The sequence below is a fragment of the Phoxinus phoxinus genome (assembly GCF_949152265.1).
Source record: "Phoxinus phoxinus genome assembly, chromosome: 6".
NCBI lineage: Eukaryota > Metazoa > Chordata > Actinopteri > Cypriniformes > Leuciscidae > Phoxinus > Phoxinus phoxinus.
In genome coordinates this window covers 36,378,925-36,402,102 of record NC_136881.1, presented here as the reverse complement: position 1 = coordinate 36,402,102, position 23,178 = coordinate 36,378,925, and the positions used below count along the sequence as shown (strand labels likewise).

Sequence of the window (23,178 nt, the reverse complement as noted above, 5' to 3'; positions counted from 1 at the left end):
GGATGGAAAGAACGAACCATAGACAGAACGATGGATGGATGGAACGAACAAACAAATGGACAATAGAAAGAACGATGGATAGATGGATGGATGGATGGAACGAACGGACAATAGACAGAACGATGGATAGATGGATGGAACGAACGAATTAACGGACAATAGACAGAAAGATGGATGGATGGAAAGAACGAACGAACCATATGGATGGATGGAACGAATGAACGGACAATAGACAGAATGATGGATAGATGGATGGAACGAACGAACGGACAATAGACAGAAAGATGGATGGATGGAACGAAAGAACGAACCATAGAACCATATGTATGGATGGATGGATGGAACGAATGGACAATAGACAGAACGATGGATAGAATGGATGGAAAGAACAAACCATAGACAGAATGATGGATAGATCATGGATGGCTGGATGGAACGATGGAACGAATGGAACGAATGGATGGAACGAAGGGTAGATAGACGAACAGACAGATAGACTCAGCAGAACTATTACAACATGACAACAAATGAAGGCTTTAATAAACCAGCACTTCAAGCCTCTGTGAGGCAGACAATGACAAACTCAACCTGAGCTCTCTCTCTCTCTCTCTCTCTCTCTCTCTCAGTAGGTTATGGACCGAACAGAGCGGCATAACAGATCCTCATAATCTCATGACAAAAGCTAAAAGGTGTCCTCCTGTTCAGTGTGTGATACGTGGGGCGTCCCGCAGCTCTCGCTGTCTGTGTCAGAGCTCTCGGAGACACCGGGACGACAGAAAGCTCTCATCTCCGTCCTCCTCGCTTCCCTCAGAGCTTGATGTTTCAGAGGGGGTCCAATCTGGCTTTCTTTCAGAGGGAAAGCTTAGAAAACACACTTGTGGATCTGTGTGTGAGTGTGTAATGTCACTGCCTTTCATGTGAAGTATGTCATTTCTGAGGTGGGGGGGGGGGGGGCGAAAGAAACGCTCTTTTATTAATCTAAGATGGAGACCGTTGAGGTAAAAATGATGTGGTTCATATCTGGGCGTACCAGCATCACGCTATATAGCTGACTGTGACGGGTTGACTTCTGTACTATTGTATCATGTATGTATATGCATATCGTACAGTGGCCCCAAAAATATTTTGGACACTTTAGTCACACTTAAAAATGTGTGAATTTCATTGCAACGCTAGAGCCTCTTTTTCAATTATGTTAACTGGTGTCAAAGTCATTTTTCGTGGATGCATATACTGCGCAATAAATGGCAATTGTTTTGATATCAATATAATATAATTCTTTATTCATTTAAGTTTATTTAACAGGGACAATGGACAGTATATATACAGTATTATAATATAATATAAATTCTTTATTAATTTAAGTTTATTTAACAGGGACAATGGACAGTATATATACAGTATTATAATATAATATAAATTCTTTATTCATTTAAGTTTATTTAACAGGGACAATGGACAGTATATATACAGTATTATAATATAATATAAATTCTTTATTAATTTAAGTTTATTTAACAGGGACAATGGACAGTATACAGTAATATAATATCATATTTTTTAATTAATTTAAGTTTATTTAACTGGGACAATGGACAGTATATAATGTAATGTAATATAATATAATATAATGTAATATAATATAATATAATATAATATAATATAATATAATATAATATAATATATTTTTAATGTATTTAAGTTTATTTAACAGGGACAATGGACAGTATATAAACAGTATTATAATATAATTTAATATAATTCTTTATTAATTTAAGTTTATTTAACAGGGGCAAGGGACAGTATACAGTAATATAATATAATATTTTTTAATAATTTAAGTTTATTTAACTGGAACAATGGAAAGTATATAATGTAATATAATATAATAATGTTTTTTATTAATTTAAGTTTATTTAACAGGGACAATGAACAGTATATAATATGATATTATACAAATTCTGGGTTATTATATTTAACTAAAACTTTAACCATATCTAAAAAAAAACACTTCATTACTTAAAATAAAATAAACACTATCTGAAATTAAAAAATATATATTTTTCAGCTAGTTACCAAGGCAAAATGTCTCATCTTTAACTAAAATTAAAATAAATCAAAATGGACAACATATATATATATTTATATAATGAAAGCTCTATAAGGAAAGCAAACAGGGACTGAGCATGACTTTCCATGAAATTTCCATCTGTTTCTCACACAAAGTTATTATATGACTTAAGAGGACTAATAATATAATGCACGAGTCACATAGTCTACTTTTGTAATACATTTGGGGTCCTTATTTGAAATTTTGGAGGTTCGATAGCCCCCGTCCCACTTCATTGAAAAGATTGGCCTGGGCAATCTGCGTAACAAGCCTATTTGTATTCTATGGAAGAAAGAAGTCATATGGTTTGGAACAACATAAGGATTTATAAAACCACCAAAAAATCCTGATAAAACTCACTAACGTTCCTCTAATTGGCCTTTCGTTACCGTGCTCACGCGCTGACTCCAAAAAGAGCAACATTTCACATCTAATTACCCAAAGCTTCTTTTTCACATGTTCTTAATCTCTAGAGAGAGAAAATTTTATACAAACAACAATAAAAGGATCGCCGCTTCTCCGCAGACGTTGCCTTTTCTCGCCCGCTAAAAAGACAAACCCTGACCGGCACCAGATGTCACTGGACCGGCCAACATTGAGAGCAGTCAAAAGCAGCCGAGAAGCGAGGGAGGAGGGAGAGAATAAATTAATCACTCGCTTTTCTCTCTCTTTGATGGAATTAAGCTCACTCGCTTCTCAACGATCTGCCTTGCTGTGTGAATGTCCGTGCGTTTAACAGTTTTTTTTTCTCTCTCTCTTTTTTACTGGCACCCCCTCCACGCTCTCTCTCTCTGTCTCCATTCCTGATGGGAAGCATGAGGCCACCCAGAGGAGATGAAGGACAGAAAGAGAGAGAGAGAGAGAGCGAGAGAGAGGTAATCCCTCCGTTGTGTAGGGGTGCGGGCCCCTGTCCTTTACCCCCACATTATCCTCAAAAAAAATCCTCTCTGCATCCCCCCCCCCCTCTCTCCTAGTGTGTCTGCATTTACATACAGCAACAATGTGTGTTGCACCGGACTGATTAGTTGTAGGGGGAGGTGTTTGGTGTATGTGTGTGTGTTTGTTAGCATTGGGAATCGAGAACCGGTTCTGGAACCAAAGATTTCTATGGCATTCAGTTCCGTTAAGGTTTCTTAAAGTCCCCATGAAATCAAAATTGAAGGTTTTTGTCTTTTAGTATGAAAACGTTTAAAATGACTAGTGTGCTCCAAAACAATGACAAAAATCACATTTAAAAGATATAAACATTCAAAACTTACAGTCTCTCACTTTTGATGACATCAGTCTGCACTTCAGCTTCTCATCAGATTTTCTGTCCAATCAAATGCTCTCAAGAATCTGAAGCGTCCCGCCCCCTATAAACAGATGCTGAAGCTGCAGGTAAAATCGGTCATTTGTTCACACATTTACTACTTTCTACATGGTGAATGGCACACAGTGCACTACATAGGGGATAGGGAACGGTTCACAGTGTAATATGCTTTCCATCGGGGCGAATGAAGTCTGGATTCACGCTAGTGTCACGCCGCCGCAGCTTCGGTCCAGAGACACGATAGCACAGAGCGGATCATGTGATTGAGTTGGTGGAGACCACAAAACGCATCGGACCCGTTTGAATTCTGCACAGAATGCTGTATTTTAAAGCGATGGAGGAGACACACATCCTCAGCATGACTGTTCACGGTTTTGCTTTAGTAACAGTTTCATATTAAGAGAGTCTAGTCTAATAGTTAGACTGTGGCTGTCAAATGCGGCTTTGCCAAGCTCAACAGTTCTGGCCGAGCTGTGATAAACGAAAGGCTATTGGCTATTTAAAAAAGGGGGAGGGGCTGATCGATATGTCCCGCCCCCCCTCTTCCTGTTTCAGTGGAAATGACGTCAACACACTGAATAATGCTGCACATTTCAATGGCCTTTAGTTGGCCGTGTTCTTCTGCCAATGCAGATAGCACCACTAAAATACTCAGATAGTGTATCCTAGAATCAAGTACACTTTAGCACAGTTTAAAAGTAATATTATGGACATTGCATACTTTAAAAAGTGCGAACTGAATGTAATGTTTTTGGACGCTTAATTGCATGTTATAATTAAATTAAAATGCATTATAGTTTACATTTATATTAAATGCTATTCGTAGGACTGAAGTACGGAGCCACGCGCATGACATGCAGGAAAAAATAGTAAATCGTGGCCACAACGCAATAATTATTTCCCCTCGTTTCACTGAATCGTGCGCACGATTTACTAATTTGTTCCCTTGTTTTAAGTGAATCGTCCGCATAATATAATTTGTTCCCTCGTTTTACTAAATCGTGTGCACCATATAAGAATTCACTCGATTTATGAAATCATGGCCATGTTGCAGTAATTCGTTCCCTCGCTTTCATTTCACAATTTAGTAAATCAAGGCAACACATTATTATATTGTGCGCACGATTTAGTAAAACAAGGGAACGAATTTATACATATATACACAGGGCTCTTTTCTAAAGTACTAAATTAATCATTAATGGAATTAACAGAATTAATTGAATTCATGAAATACATATAATTCTACATTTACATTTACATAGTCTGCGTATGTATGTGTGTGTGTACATACTTAACCATATTTTTGGGCTAAACCTGACAAAATCCCCCAAAATTAGTTTTTATATTCATTTTTATATATTCAAATGTATATATTATTTTAACATAAAAATGGTAAAATAAATACAGTTACAGTTTTCTGTTAGGGTTTTCTGTTAAGTTAAGTGTAAGTGTGTGTGTATGTGTGTGAGTGTGTGTGTGTGTGTGTGTGTGTGTGTGAGATTCAGACTCCACCTCACCAATTAGTGAGGGAAACAAATCAGTGCAGTGTCACATTACACACACACACACACACACACACACACACACACACACACACACACACACACACACACACACACACACACACACACACACACACACACACACACACACACACACACACACACACACACACACACACACACACACACACTTAACTTAATGAATTAATCTCATACTAAGGCATCTTGAGCTAACACCATTAACTAAATTTGACTCAGGGGTGTAGGGAATCTCCAGAGACCCATGTGGAAAATCAGCTTGTGGTGGGATGAGAACATCTCTCTGGGACTACAAATCATTCAGATTCATGTACGTTTCAAGTCCAATACATTTAAAAAGTACAATAAAATCCTTACCCCCCCCCCAACCAACAGCATTTTCCCAGTCCCATCAGGACATTCACATGTCAATCAGCAAACCCATCTCGGTGGACATCCCTCAAAACACAAAACAAACACAACAGGCACTAAAGAAAACAAGAGCGCTGAAGTTTGAAGTCTGTCTTTATCAGGGTGCAGGTAAGAGCGTCTGCGCCGGTTCACATGTGAATGGACCTCTAATTAGCTGCATATCTAACATGGAGAGCTGTGTGGAGTTAATGACGCTCCATTTAGGACAGAGCCTTTGGCTAAGACTTCAGTTTCTTCAGGATATCCTGAGTGTTTGTTTATCTGATACTGAGGTGGGAGGGAGAAGGAGGGAACTGGGGAATGAGGAAGAGAGAAAAAAAACAACACTTATAAAAGGGAGAAAACGGTATTGTGGGAAAAACAGTGTCAGGGAAGCTACTTTGAACCGGTTAGCTAGTTTGTTAAACTACAAGCAATTCATTATCAAGCTACAAACAAAGTAGACAAAGCAGATAGCAACACTGTAGCTATTTAGGGAGTCTATATATATATATAAATCAACATAAATCATTACGTTTACAATCGGAGCAGTAGCCTATTTATGCAAACTAAAAATATTCAAATTTATTAGTCAAAAATAATAATCAACTGTAAACGCAGAGACTTTTGTATAGTGATTCAAATCAGTAAATCAATTTTAAATGATTGGTTTAAATGAATCATTTCTGCAAGATTCAAAAAGATTCACTGCAATGAATCTGATTTTCCAATGCTACTGAAAAATTCAGCGCGGTTACTTTTCTCTTTTCTTACTTTTATCTGGTATGGCACTTTAAAGAATACACAAAAAATTTGGTGTAAGATTTACATTTTTCTCTCTAGATAATTTCACAAATAACTACAAAGAAACAGCAAGTAACAACATTTTTAAATAGAAAGACTGAAGTAGTATTTTCTTAATAATCTTTGTTTATATACAACTTTAACCACAGTCATTAGACTAAAACATTAGACTAATTACAATATTTCTAGTGTTATTACAAAGCGAATTTACGCAAGATAAATATGCTACTAATCTGATTGTAAAAATAAATGAGATGATTTACATAAAATCTAAACGTGACTTTACTGCGGCAAAGGATCAAAACAAAACGGCTTTACCACAATAACATGTTAAAAAAATGATATCTTAGCACCACGATACTTTTAATCGTAAGAATAAGAGGATAAACAGTAATGTGATACTCACTGTGCAAGATCACTAAAACGCAACGCAATCAGAATCATAATACATAAATGAAGGGGTTTATTTAGCAATAACGACTCTACATGATACATGGCTAGTTAAATAAACTGATATAAAATACTGATTTGAACTGAAATTACTTTCAAGAAAGTGAAATAAAGTGTGTAAGTTCAATAAAAGGCATGAAACTAGCACAAGTACACAGTGTATGGTCACTATACTTAAATATGCCACGACCGACCAATCAGAATCTAGTATTCAATCGAGGCGTGTAACAAATATACATATTTTTTTAATCAGGCTTCTTTAATGTGTTATAGTGCCATTCATCTCCTCTCAACGCATCTGACGGATCAGTCAAAGGCGAACGGCAAATCTGAGCAAGTGAGCATCCGGAGAGTCGGGTCACATGTGTCTCTTGAGCTGGACGGCGACTGTGCTGAGTAAGAACATACACTCCTCTAATGAATGCATGTTTGCCCCCAGCCTTTCAGATCAGCACCCCGAAACACACCTCCCTCCCCCTGCGCTCTGACCACCTGCCCCTTCCTTCTTTATCTCCAGATTTCCAGACAATGCCCAAGGGATCCTGATGCCTAATCCTCTCCATCCCTCTCTCTCTCCCTCTCTCTTTACCTCCATCCCCCCATCTTTTCTCCCAACACCCCCCATTTACCCAGACTCCCCCTCTTGTTCTTTTTTTTTTAGACAATGTTTGGGCATGTGATGCCAGGAATTAGCTTAAAATGTGATAACAATGATTATGATGCAGATGCTCTGAAGTAACATTGAAGAAGTGTGATGTAAAGTAATCAGTTTGTTAGGTTTAAGGAGTTTATTGGGTTTATTAGGAGATTATTAGGCTCGGGAATTGAAGTGTTAGGCTCAATATTCTAATAAATACTGCGAATAAGTGATTTTTATGATGATTGGTTCTGCTAACGTAAAGCGAATTGTTTAGAAAGACTCAAAAACTGTCGGTTTGAATCAGACTAGTAATGACTCACTGAATCTGTCAACATGGTTCTCGACTTCACTGCAGATAAAGCTCGTTAGAATTACATCGACAACTACTGACTGATTGTACATTTGACAATGTTCAGTTAAATATTAACATTTGTTGTTACTTTTATTAAAAAACATTAAAATATGCTTTATATATATATATATATATATATAGGTAGGACAGTTGGTTCTGTTCTAAAAGAATCATTCATGGAATTGTTGAATGGAATCATAATTGTAATCAAAATCTTTAAATTCCTTATGATTTCCAGCTCTACATAGTTTGTTGTCTCTTTTTCATCTTTCATCTTTTCTCTTTTTTCTTCCTGGTTAAAATGTAGTCAAGCGACCGTTTTTAAAAACTTGGTTAGATACTCACAAAGCTTCTAACACAAAGTTGCTAACTGACTATTTAAGGGGGTCAATATTTTCAAATACATAAACTACCGTTGTCTGGGGTTGATCGATTTTTTGAAATTCTGCTCATCAAGGTTGCATTTATTTGTTAAAACAAATTCATATCGTGAGGAGTTATTACAATTTAAAAGAACTGTTTTTGATTTGAATATATTTTAAAATGTTTATTTATTTTAATATAAATATAAAAATATGAATATAAATATAAAATATGAATATAAAATGTATTCCTGTGAATCAAAGCTGAATTTTCAGTGTCACATGATCCTTCAGAAATCATTCTAATATGATCTGATTTGATGCTCATGAAACATTTCTTATTATTATCAATGTTGAAAACACTTTTGCTGTTTCATATTTTTGTGGAAAACGCGATACATTTTTTTTCAGGATTCTTTGATGAATAGAAAGTTCAAAAGAACATCATTTATTTGAAACAGATTTTTTTTTGTAACAACGTATAAGTCTTTACTGTCACTTTTGATTAATTTAATGAACTCTTGGTGAATAAAATTATTAATAAAAAAATTTAATAAAAAGAAAAATCCTAACTTATTAGAAAACACAATAATCAACCACATTTAACTAGATATTTTACTATAAAAAAACAAGGTGTAACCGCCGGGCCTTCAAATGAATCGGATGAAACCCAAATAATTCAAAACACGAATCATTAAAGGATCCCAAGCAGCCGTCTCTCTTTTCCATCTTCAAATCTAAAGAAATATGAGAACTCTCTTTTCCATATTTCCAGCTTAAAACATTTTTCTTCCTGTTCCTCTAGAGTTTCATAGTTAAGACCAGATCTTTTCTACGCTACTCCCCCCCACACCCATCCAAACTGAAGCGCAGACTAAACTAAGACTAAACTAGATGTGCAGAGGCCTGCGAGGGACCACAGCGCAGATTCCCCACGAGTATCCCTTTCCCAGCACGCTCCTCCTTTCCGTTCCGTCGGAGGATTTGGACTTGAAACTCTTAGCATGTCTAGCTCTTGAAAGATTATAGCAGTTATCCCATTTGAGTTGTTTAAGAACGGCATTCTTGCATGGGCCAGGTCAAAAAGACCACAGCGCTGATTACAAGCTGAAGTCCAGTGTAAAGCTTGGCAGAGTAACATTAATGAATGGTAAGCTTCTTTTGGCCGTGTGCTCCCCAAAGAACCGGCCTGATAATATACTTAAGGCAGGACGCAGAGTTGTTTGTGTCAAAGCCAAGGCGGTGTTTGGCCGTCCCGCTCACGTAGAGGGGCTTAACACCAGACGGACTAACAATGTGACATCATTTACATCGCAGGCCGCTCGGCGTTCAGAAAAGACTCACATAATAAGTAGCAGAGCTTTTAGTGTCAGATTAAAAAAAAGTGTTGTGGAAGCTTTTCCAAAGTCAACAATATTTATGTACAAAGACCAGCTGACTTATTCCCGAACATCCAAGTGAACGTTTCTCACACATTTATTTGGAACGGTTTTGCTTTAGGACCCAGTGGACATCAAATGGCAGCGCAACAAAAAGTTTGTTAAGATCAAACACTGACTAAATGCGCAGTCGTATGACTATCATGAGATTTAGGCAATGTTGCGGTTACACTTTATCTCATGTAATACTTTGATTACATTGATGCGATTAAACTCATAATCAGTAACTATATTGATCACAGTGATAAATGTGGCACACAGCCGATATTAATCGCGATAAATAGGCATGAAAACACTTTAATCGCATCTATTCCACTCTGACCAAAGTTGTGACGTCATGCACAGATGAACTAACGGTGAAGGCATCACAGTTTTGGTGTGATGAAAAAAATTAATTCATGCTGATAATGTTTAGTGACATAAATATAATGCAATTTACTGATGGTCGAAAACATCGAAACTAAGACATTTTTAGATGCGTTACAGAAAAAAGAAAAAGAAAAGTGGATTAACACAGTGGCCAGTAACACAGCTACTGTATGTGAGTTCATCACGTATGTTGAGGTCTGTATGGATGCTTGTTTTTTATCTTTTTATCTCACAATTCGGACAGTTGCGAGTTTACATCTCGGAAATCTCTTTTTATCTCAGAATTGCATGATATAAAGTCTGACTTTTTTTCTCAGAATTGCATGTTTATATCTCGCAATTCTGACTTTATAATACGCAATTGGGAGATATAAAGTCAGAATTGTGAGATAGGCCTACTATTCTGAGGTAAAAAAAAAGTAATTTTTTTTTCTTAGAATTTGACTTTATAACTCGCAATTGCAAATTTGCGCAAAAGATGTCAGAATTGGGAGATATAAAGTCACAATTATGTGTTATAAATTCAGAATTGCGAGAAAAAAAGTCAGAATTCTGACTTTATAACACATAATTGTGACTTTATATCTCCCAATTCTGACTTTATATCACACAATTCTGACTTTATATCTAAATATTCTGACTTTATATCTCGCAATTCTGACTTTATAACACGCAATTGTGACTTTATATCTCGCAATTCTGACTTTATATCTAAATATTCTGACTTTATAACACGCAATTCTGACTTTATATCACGCAATTGTGACTTTATATCTCACAATTCTGACTTTATATCTAAATATTCTGACTTTATATCACGCAATTGTGACTTTATATCTCACAATTCTGACTTTATATCACGCAATTGTGACTTTATATCTCACAATTCTGACTTTATATCACGCAATTGTGACTTTATATCTCACAATTCTGACTTTATATCTAAATATTCTGACTTTATATCTAAATATTCTGACTTTATAACACGCAATTCTGACTTTATATCACGCAATTGTGACTTTATATCTCACAATTCTGAGAAATAAAGTCAGAATTGCGAGATGTAAACCTGCAATTGTAAGATAAAAACTCACAATTATTTTTTAAAATGTCTTATTCTGTGGCGGAAAAGAGCTTCCATAGGTCTGTAAATAATGGCGGTAAAAATAATTTTTCTTAGCGAATAATCCGAAAATGATAACGGCAGTGAAGAGGTTTGCCCGTGTCATGGAAACATCTTACTACGATTAAATCCTTACTCTAATTTTTAGAAATAATCACAGTATTGGTGCACATGCAAACGTAGTCAATGACATACATTTAAAAAACATAAAAATGTCAAATGATTTTTATTATTAGTAGTCAATAACTAAACCACGATTGATTGGATTGAATTTTCAATCTTAAAAGGACAGTTTATAAAAAAATTAAATTGTGTCATCATTTACTCACCTTCATGTCATTTTAAACCAGTATATTTTGAAAAATGCCTGTGCATTGACAAAAACATTTCTTAAAATAAAAATAAAATAAAAATCCTCTTTTGTGTTCCACAGAAAAATAAGTCATACAGGTTTGGACCGACATGAGGGTAAACGAGCGCATTTTTTTAACTAACATTCAATTGTACGGTTTTATTTTATTTTCACAGTTAACATGTTTTCCATTTTTGGAAGACAAATTTGGTAACAAATCACTGCATTGACAGATACACAAGTTACCTTCATCGACGTTCCTTTCAGGCCATGTCTGGGAATATATGTGGCTCCTGGGTCATTCCAGTAGGGAAATCCATGGGGGGAAAAATCCCCTTCGTCCAGATGCCTGTCGCCTGTTAATGTCATTAATGAACAGGGTTAATTAGCACCTATGTCTCAGTATAAACATCAGTCAGTTGAGTAATTACCAGCTTTATAAAAGAGTCCTGTTGGGACGCAATCACCACACCTACTTCTGCTAACACTGACATATCCAAACCCCAGAAGAATCAACAACGTGAAGACGAGACAGGACAGAGAATTACGTTTACAATCATTAAAAGATTAATCATATCCACCTCACCTCAGTGAACAGGTTCTGACTCTTTCCTGAGGGTTCATCAAATGTGAAAAAGCTATTACATTTTACTTTTTGAGACACAGATACTAAAAATGATAGAGAAACACATCAACTATTTCCCCAAGAAAATCATTTTATATTGCACAATATTCATTTCTCAAGGCTTTGTATGTTTCCAGCATAAATCAAGTGCATGGTTATTGTTTCTGGGTTATTATATAACAGTTTCCATATTTTCACTAAATGATTGTTGATTGGCATTGAGCATTTGTGTATTAATATTTCGTTCTATGTGTGTCTATATAAAATGATTGGGTTACACTTTATTTTAAGGGGACGTAGTTACCTTGTACTTACTAAAATAAGTGCAGATGTAATGTTAATTAAAAAACTACATGTACTTACTATAGAGTTACGGTTAGGTTTAGGTGTTAGTTACTTATGCATAATTTACTGTTATTACACTCTAAAAAATGCTGGGTTGTTTTAACCCAATTTTGGGACAAATATTGACAAACCCAAACGTTGGATCAAAAATGCAATTAAAAAAATTAACCCAATGGCTGGGTTTGCCCATATTTGACCCAAAATTGAACACTCAGCATTTTTTAGAGTGTACAATAGTATGTAGTAACATGTAACTACGTCACCTTAAAATTAAGTGTCGTGAATTATTCCACAATAACTTGTCTAGCAAAATATTTAGCGGCAATGATTACAGAGTTTACTTTACATTATGAGCCGAATAAAACAATATGCAAGAATAAAATTATGCTGAATTTATATTTCTTGCGATAACCGATAATTTTTTTAACAATTGAGGCTGGATGAGAATTTTAGCATTTCAATTTTTTGTGATCAGATAAATTAAAATCGGCTGAAGAATGTAGTGTTACTATAATTAATAATAGATTATTATTAAAAAAAGAATAATTAAAACAAATTATTAAAAAACCTCAATCAGAAGTGGCTGTTTTTTTCTTCTTAACTTCTCAATTATTTTTTTTACACAGACACCAATGAAAGCATCACAAACCCTCACGGTGATGTGACACGCACTGACGTCTCCGGCCAGTCCTGAAGAAGTGTCTTCTTGCCATTAATGGGACAATAATGACAAAAAAAGCACTTAATCAGGGTTAGTCAGCGCTCTTGATGAGGTCATTAAAATGTGTCTTTTAAAGCCAAGCTGTTAACAATCACCAATCAACAATCAGCCGGTTAACACGTGATAACAAGACTTGTGGATTCGCACCTGTGAAAGAGGACGATAAACAAATGAAAATGACATGGGCAAGCGAAGAAAAAGACTAAACATTTGTCTGCGGGCCAAAACAAATTAACAAAAACTGGGAGGACGCGTCATAGGTTTAGATTGAACATTGTGTTATTCAAATGCACGATGAAAGCTAGGTTTGTAGCTGGAGAAAAAAAACTGTACAATTTTAAAAAAAAACTGATTAATGTTTAAATGTTGAAAATAATGTTACAGCAGAAGAGTCTCAAGTCTTAATGTAAAATCTGTCCGACAGAAAAGTTTATTTGTCAAACATGATTATAGCATTACTACGATTTTCACCTTCAGATAATTACATCTTGACTGTTAGAGATTTTTCTTGAAAATGTTACTCCTCTGAAAATAATCAGTTAAAATGTCTAGAAAAATGTGCAGAATGTAAATTAAAAATGTGTCTGAAAATGTGTCTGTATACACTCTAAAAAATGCTGGGTTGTTTCAACCCAATTTTGGGTCAAATATGGACAAACCCCAAACGTTGGGTTAAAAATGTAATGTAAAAATTTAACCCACGGCTGGGTTTGTCCATATTTGACCCAAAATTGGGTTGAAACAACCCAGCATTTTTTAGAGTGTATATTAAAAAATGAAAAATTTAAGCAAAGGCCAGAGGAATATGGAAAAAAATTGTTACACAGAAATTAGGCAAGTCACCACAACACTCAAGTAGGAATTTGTGTCCTGAAATGTAGTTAATTCTCTTAGAGACAGACAGAGAGCTCCAATTATCCACCCCCCTCTCCCCGCTAACAGTCCCAACACAGATAACTAATTAGCTACATTACAGTCATTTCCATTTTAATGCTTTGTTTGCTGCCATTGTTTAGGGAAACAATGGGGAGAATTGCAAATGGGAGAGAACTGGTGAGACTCGGCTAATGAAACTGGCCATACACTGCCCTACCCTCAGGACAAAGAGAGAGACAGAGGGGTCGGACTTAGAAACTGGGCCATTGATAGTCATTTAATTGACAGATATGACTGTTAATGAACTGGGACTCAGAAGCGAGGACACACTGTTCATGTTTTCAGAATAAAACTGCTCGATGCATGAATTAAGTTAGAAAATGTAATGAGAGATCACACTCATTTCCTTCCTAAACTCAAATTCAAATAAAATTACACCTCTAGTGTTTTTTTCTCTTCACCTTTCAATAGTCTTTAAAATGTTATTTCAGTGTTAACAAGATGTTTACATCCATTCATTTTGCAGATATTGTTTATCTAAAGCGACTAACAAATGAGTGTGTCAGAGCAAAATAGCATAAAAATAAATGTAATGTAAACAAGATGTTTAAACTGTAGATGACACCTGGTTGTTACATGATATGCTACATATGTCACACATATCTCAGGAAAGCTGTCAAGAACATGTCTGGGTCATATTTCACTCACAATTCTAAAAAAGAAACAATGTAAGATTTTTTAGTTTTGTTGCTAAACTTATTTTTTGCAATGTGGCGTTCTTTTTATCACAATTTAGCACATTTAATGTTTCAAATTTTGTACTGCAATTAAATACATATTCTGAAATGTGCTTAAACATCATGGTATATGTTGTAATGTGTTATAGTCTTTAATAAAATAAGTAATAACTTAATCAGGGCCTGTATATGAACTTAATAAATAAATTATTACTTATGTAAGGAACGGACGGATAGACGGACGGACACGGATGGATGGACAGACAGACAGAGGGATAGATGATAGATAGATGGATGGATGGATAGATAGATAGATAAATAGACACAGACAGATGGATATATGATAGAGATAGAAAGATAGATAGATGATAGAGATAGATAGATAGATAGATAGATAGATAGACAGATGATAGATGGATAGACACAGACAGATGATAGATAGATAGATAGATAGATAGATAGACAGACAGATGATAGATGGATAGACACAGACAGATGATAGATAGATAGATAGATAGATAGATAGATAGATAGATAGACACAGACAGATAATAGATAGATAGAATGATAGATAGATAGACAGATAATAGATATATATATATATAGATAGACACAGACAGATGATAGATAGACAGACAGATAATAGATAGATAGATAGATAGATAGACACAGACAGATGATAGATAGATAGATAATAGATATATAGATAGACAGATGATAGATAGATAGATAGACACAGACAGATGATAGATAGATAGATAGATAGATAGATAGATAGACAGACAGATGATAGATGGATAGACACAGACAGATGATAGATAGATAGATAGATAGATAGATAGATAGACACAGACAGATAATAGATAGATAGAATGATAGATAGATAGACAGATAATAGATATATATATATATAGATAGACACAGACAGATGATAGATAGACAGACAGATAATAGATAGATAGATAGACACAGACAGATGATAGATAGATAGATAGATAGATAGACACAGACAGATAATAGATAGATAGATATATAGATAGACACAGACAGATGATAGATAGATAATAGATAGATAGATAGATAGATAGATAGATAGACACAGACAGATGATAGATAGATAGATAATAGATATATAGATAGACAGATGATAGATAGATAGATAGATAGATAGAGATAGATAGATAGATAGATAGATAGATAGACACAGACAGATAATAGATAGATAGATAGATAGACACAGACAGATGATAGATAGATAGATAGATAGACAGATGATAGATAGACACAGACAGATGATAGATAGATAGATAGATAGACACAGACAGATGATAGATAGATAGACAGACAGATGATAGATAGATAGATAGACAGACAGATGATAGATAGATAGACAGACAGATGATAGATAGATAGATAGACACAGACAGATGATAGATAGATAGATAGACAGACAGATGATAGATAGATAGATAGACAGACAGATGATAGATAGATAGATAGACATAGACAGATAATAGATAGATAGATAGATAGATAGATAGATAGATAGATAGATAGATAGATAGATAGATAGATAGACAGACAGATAATAGATAGATAGATAGATAGATAGATAGATAGATAGATAGATAGATAGACAGACAGATGATAGATAGATAGATAGATAGACACAGACAGATAATAGATAGATAGATAGATAGATAGATAGATAGACACAGACAGATGATAGATAGATAGATAGATAGATAGATAGACACAGACAGATAATAGATAGATAGATAGATAGACAGACAGATGATAGATAGATAGATAGATAGACAGATGATAGATAGATAGATAGACAGACAGATGATAGATAGATAGATAGATAGACAGACAGATGATAGATAGATAGATAGACACAGACAGATGATAGATAGATAGACAGACAGATAATAGATAGATAGATAGACAGACAGATGATAGATAGATAGATAGATAGACACAGACAGATGATAGATAGATAGATAGACAGACAGATGATAGATAGATAGATAGATAGACAGACAGATGATAGATAGATAGACACAGACAGATAATAGATAGATAGATAGATAGATAGACAGACAGATGATAGATAGATAGACAGACAGATGATAGATAGATAGATAGATAGACAGACAGATGATAGATAGATAGATAGATAGATATAGACAGACAGATGATAGATAGATAGATAGACAGACAGATGATAGATAGATAGATAGACAGACAGATGATAGATAGATAGATAGACACAGACAGATGATAGATAGATAGATAGACAGACAGATGATAGATAGATAGATAGACAGACAGATGATAGATAGATAGATAGACAGATGATAGATAGATAGATAGACACAGACAGATAATAGATAGATAGATAATAAATAGATAGATAGAGACACAGACAGATGATAGATAGATATAGATCGATAGATAATAGATAGATAGATAGACAGATAGATAGATAGATAGATAGATAGATGGATAGTCATTCTGTTAATGACTGGTTCATTAGAGAAGTTTACTGGCCAGAGAATGATGTTGTTATCAGTGTTGTGACGGTGTGAGAGCAGCTGAGGATTTCTTCTTTGGTTGAAGTCATGAGGTTTTCGGTGTGAGGTAGAAGTCAGAAATCAGGTATGTGTGGAATGCTGGCGACGGCACTAATCTCTAATCCCCCTCTGAGTGCAGACACTGGAGGACCCGGGGTCACTTACCCTGAGAGAGAGAGAGAGATGACGGATGAGAGGGCGCAAAATGAACAGAACTGGCCTTGGCTTACTTGCTTCCTGTACTTGTCGCTTCTGCTGACCAGTCGGCTTTGAGTTCACTTTTGCTTGGAGTGGAATGCTGTATAGTTTACTAGGCCAACTACACTCACTCTTCTCAATTGCCAAAATGCACATCAATGCGTCATATATTTTAATTTGCACATTAATAATAGAATAGACATATGATGTTTAACGGGATTTAATACTCAAAAATAAAACAAGAAAATACTAATATAGTCAAACCTTTCATTTGCGTTTTAAATAAGGCATCTATTCTGACTAGGCCTGTTGCATCCTTAAGGAATAAAGCTGGGAAAAATAGGTGAGGTAACCCAGTCTACCACAGCGGCGGTCAGCGGGGGATTTTAACCGCCAACACACTAACAAGAGCCCTTTAATTTCTTGGTAAGTGTTGTAAGATTTGGCATTGAGTTTTGACATGGCTTGTGGTCCCCTAAAGACTTTGAGGATTACGAGGGCCACCCAAGAGCAGCGAGGGCCGAGAGAGGAGCGGAATACATGAATTCGCAAAAACCTAGCAGAAAAATGTAAGGTACGGATGGAGGCCGAGAATTTGCCTCCTAATGAGAGGTCAAGGGTCAACTGAAACATGCAGCATATGACCGGGAGAGATTTGCTCAATTAGTCTCTCTATTTTTCAGCCCGTTCTCAAACTATTGCCCAACACACACACACACACACACACACACACACACACACACACACACACACACACAGACACAGACACACACACACACACACACACACACGCACACGTTGCCCATAATATGTATAGGGCTAAATATCTTAAAATTAAAAATGAATCAACTAATCTATGCTAATGCACATCAGTCTCACAATTATATGAATGACAGTTTTGGTGTTCAGGAGTGAAATGGCATCATTAGCATTAGCTGACTGCTTCTGCCCCCTATTGGTCCCAAAATATATAATATTGGACATTAAAAGAACAAGCAAGCACACTTTTCAAGTTAAACATGCCACACTTTTTTTTGTTACACTCTAAAAAAAAAAAAGCCCAATGTACCGGGTTAATAAGAAAGATTCTGTTCTGATTTTTCATTTTTAACCTGCAATTGTTATTGTTCTTTCAGTGTAGCTTTTAATAGATAAGATGAAGAAAAAACAATAGAAATAGAAGTTGACACGTGTCCAAAGTTTAGTTTATGTCCATCTATTCCTCTGTAGGACTAAAAATTACCTAACAACTATTATTTTGGGGGACCCAACCTCAGAATGGACCACTTGCGGCTAGGAAAGGAAAACAGTATTTTAATGTTGAAAATAAAAGCACAAATCTGCCTTTCCAAGAATTAGTAAACATACTTAAAGTGAGCAATGTTTACTATTAAATGTAAGTATTAATTGTAACCTCTAGAATAATAAAATGTCCGTCTCCTGGCACATGTGAAGTGTATGCTTACATGCCGATGAAGCTCATCATCGGAGTGTCTGTGGTTCAGTGGGCTGATGGCCTTTATTCCCACCAATCACATTACATCCATAAATCCATTCCTGTTATTGAGGCCGCCACTGCTCAAAATCCACTTTCCTCTCGTCTCCGTCCCTCTCTGATGAATATAAACAGCTTAGACTGCAAGTGTTAGCTGCGCTTCTAGTGTTTAGTGCTCTGCAGAAAGTTGCTTCGGTGCACAACACTTAGCGGCCGTTTAAACCACGCCGTTTTCAACTAAAAACAGAAAACTTTTTCTACATTTTGGCCGTTCATTTACTCTACATCAGCGTTTCGGGCGACTGAAAATGAAAACTTTTGAAAACGGGTTTCAAAGTGCAAGTTATTGCGAAAAATATCGTTATTGTCTCTGTGTACACTACGAAGACACAAATTTGTGAGAACGGTGACGTCATGCATGTGTATTACGTGTTCAGTCTATAGTCATAGTGTTTCTTTACAACGTGACAGACATCTACCGGCCTGGCATGAATAATACAGCGTTTTTAGTCGTTTTCGTGGATCCATGTGTAGAGGGCGTCGTCGTCTGTACACGAAAAACGCAAAGGATTTTTTTTTTCTTTTTCAGTTTTTAGTTCATCTTGTAAACTCCCTAAATATGGCGCTATAAGAAAGGTAGAGTCATCCTTCAGTTGACTCTTCAGCTAATCGTCTTTTTAATATAAAGTCTGTTGGTTTGGTATCACATATATCATGATTTGACATGTTATTTAAAATGTTTCTGAATATGAAATACACAAGAACTTGTGTGAAATGTAAGACTCAAAGTTTACTCGAAACTGAAGACTTCTGAATCATACAAAGAAAATTCACGGTTTCTTTATCCAGTTGAGGATCACAGTCAAACAAATCTGTCAAAGGATGTGTTTTTGGATCTCAATTACTAGACTGTTGCCGCACTGAAAAGAAGAGTGAGAAACCCATTTTACCCTCACAAGGGTTTGAGGACCAGCCATAAAAAGGCAGTGGCTTTTACATTGTGTAAACATACATGAATACAATTACAATTGACCCTTCGCAGGGAGCTTGATTGACAGGTGATCTGACCAATCATACTTCGCCATCCGCCATTTTGTCCGACAAAGCAGTCAGGAGAGTTAGTAGATTAACATTGGAGGATTTTAACTTGAAAAACGCAGTATACTGACGCCTTTCCGCGGTTAAAACAACACTACTTATGTTCATTCATGTTTATTTGATGCTATAAATGAACTAGAAGGAAGAGATGATCGGTTCACGAGCAGCTTTAACTGATGCTCTACAGCGATCTGTCAGACACACTAAAGAGGCACAAAACGGTATTTATAGTTTACATTTCTTTTTAAAAATGACCAAATTTGAAAGGTGAGACTTAATTTAATATGTTTAATATTAAAGTAAACGAAAAGTAACCTGGTCTGTCCTATCTGTCAGCGTGTTGTCAGTGTCCTCTCTGCTCTGCGATGTGTTTTTCACTGCGTGAGAACATGGTGTGTGTGTGTGAGAGCGGCGTAGCTTGTCGGACATAGCGACAGTAACTAAGGGGGGCCGGTCTTTGCGAACGGTCAATTAAGATAAATGTAATTTTACACTAAGTACAAATAATGTAAGATACTATTTACACAGTGTGCAAATAGTTATGACAAGTAAGTAATGATGACAAAGTTTTGTGTCTATGTCGCTAATTTTGAACATAAAATATGTGGGTCAAATTGACCTCGAACACAATAGAAATAGACAGGACTTGTTACATTTCTCACATATTTATATTTTTTAAGTTTCTGACAAGCTCCAATAAACCTTATTCGCTACAATGTTCTGTTTTACATGAATCATCAGTGATTTTCATTGGGTTGATTTTTGGCAAAATTGCATTGAAACCTATGCAGATCTGTATGACCCGCAAGACAATTTTTTAACACTACAGGAGGGTGCATTTGTGCACAGAGAGTTTATGACTTACTAGACAAGTCTAGCTTTCCCGAAAAACGTGCAAATGTTAGCGGCCCACTAAACTCCTAATGCGAATGTTACGTCGCAATTAAACCTTCTGAACAACTGGTGCAACCCTACCCAGGTTCTGCTCCGCGTTGAGCAGCAGATGAATGCTTCTTATTAAAAAGTGTTAACGGTTAAAGTCGTGAGCAGAAATGAAATCTAAACTAGCTCTGGACCGGAGGGGTGGAGCCCGAGTTAATCCCAGGCCCTGGGCCTCTCTCTCGCAGATCCTTGGCCTCAAGAGCTGTATTGATCCTTGGGGTGAGATACAGAGAGAGGTTTGGGTCCGACCATCCCCACAAAGCCAGAGGGCCACACACACCTGTGAGCGAGTGTGTGTGTAGCAGCGCTAAGCCTAGATTAAGCTAAAGTTACCCGTCTCTCTCCCCTCTTGCCATGTCATTCAAACCCTTGATAGTTCTGCAGCCACACGGCACACACAAAGACCCTTTCTGGGCCGTCCTCAGCATCGCCATCAGCTCTCAAACATCAAACAAGGGGGATTATGGGATTGCGAGAAGTCCCCGAGGGCGGAAAGAGAGACAAAATGGAGTTTTCCGAGGGAACCCCCTTGGCCCGAGCGTCTTCTCTCAGGAGATTACTCTACAATTTGTTTCCCTTTATTCCGCCATTTTGTCCGACCTCAACCGCGCTACCGCGGCCGTACTGTAATCCCTGTGCTATGACAGATTACACACGGCTTTGTCAACGTGTCTAATACCTGACTGTGAGGGAATTGCGAGGTCTTAAAGCACTTAACTCCTTAAGACGGTTCACACACACCTGATGCATGAGCACAATCATGCGGCGGGATCCATGTCATGTGTCATGTCTGCTTTGTGATTCTCAACTAAGTCATATGCAGACCCAGGTGGAAATTGCTGACCTTATGGGCATTTTCTGTGCTGTTTTTTAGGGGTAAATTAAGTAAAAAATGGTGATGATTGGAGCTGAGAGTAGGCTACTGCAGTGGTGCCACTAAAAGGCACTACAGTGAATTAGTAATAAAATAAACTAAGGAATCTGTAGATTTTCATGCAGAAATCTTTTGGAAATCTTGCCACTTTCTGCAGAGTTCTACACAAGCGGATTTCATGAAGGTCTTGTCATATGTAAATACTCCTTAAATATTTATGGATTATGGAATGAGCTGGTGTTGTTGCATGCTTGTCCTTGAGACAGTGTGACCTCTGAGTGAAAGTGCCTCCCGAGACGAACATGAGATGTGACATTCTCTTAATTGTCCTTGATGTCAAATAAAGAGACCAATGACTGAAAGAGTGGAAGGATAAACCTCTAATCGACAGACAGACGGATGGATGGATGGATAGATAGATAGATAGATAGATAGATAAATAGATAGATAGATAGATAGATAGATAGATAGATAGATAGATAGATAGATAGATAGATAGATAGATAGATTGATAGATAGGCGGACAGATGGACGGATGGATGGATGGATGGATAGAATAGATAGATGGATTGATAGATAAATAGATGGACAAACAGTATTAATAGATAGATAGATGGATAGATAAATAGATAGATGGATAGATAAATAGATAGATGGATAGATAAATAGATAGATGGATAGATAAATAGATAGATGGATGGATAGATAAATAGATAGATGGATAGATAAATAGATAAATTGATAGATAGGTGGATGGATAGACAGACAGACAGACAGACAGACAGACAGACAAATAGATAGATAGATGGATAGATAAATAGATAGATGGATGGATGGATGGATAGACAGACAGACAGACAGACAGACAGATAGATAGATAGATAGATAGATAGATAGATAGATAGATAGATAGATAGATAGATAGATAGATAGATAGATAGATAGGCGGACGGACGGACAGACAGACAGACAGATAGATAGATAGATAGATAGATAGATAGATAGATAGATAGATAGATAGATAGATAGATAGATAGATAGATGGCATATCACAGTCTACTACGACAATAGAGACTATGTCATAATTTTCAGTCTTTCATCCAATGTTGGGATGACCTTAGTTTGAATGAAGTCAGGGAGGATTAAGAGGAGGATGTGGGGTGGGGGTGTCTCCATGGCAACAGCAGGTCCAGTCTGGGAGGAAGGTTCAAAGAGTAACAGATGCTGTCTTTGTGGGACATGTGTGGAGGGTGGAGACCTTCTCCACTTTAGAGAAGAAAGTGTAACATATCCTCAGAGAATGAGAAAAAAACTGAGTCCCAGAGTCATTTCAAAAGCTCAAATATGATAAATAAACTGTTGTGTTCATTCTGTATCAGGTTTTCTAACATATTCTTCACATCACTACACATCACTACACTGCATAGTGGACATAACAAGCACA

The 23,178-nt window shown here is 36.2% G+C and overlaps 1 protein-coding gene across 10 annotated transcripts in view; it reads right to left on the bottom strand.

Moving 5' to 3' along the window:
- otx2a (orthodenticle homeobox 2a) overlaps positions 1–23,178 on the bottom strand; it is a 58,219-nt gene that overhangs the window by 15,239 nt on the left and 19,802 nt on the right. For 5 of the 10 annotated variants that reach the window (XM_079617065.1, XM_079617070.1, XM_079617069.1 and 2 more), the window contains exon 3: positions 11,491–11,600. In XM_079617065.1, coding sequence (XP_079473191.1) covers positions 11,491–11,496 — 6 coding nt within the window. In that variant the 5' untranslated portion in view covers positions 11,497–11,600. Of the gene's footprint in view, positions 1–3,369; positions 3,466–11,490; positions 11,601–22,855; positions 23,001–23,178 lie in introns of all 10 variants that reach the window. The other 5 variants (XM_079617062.1, XM_079617067.1, XM_079617061.1 and 2 more) reach the window with 3 other exon arrangements.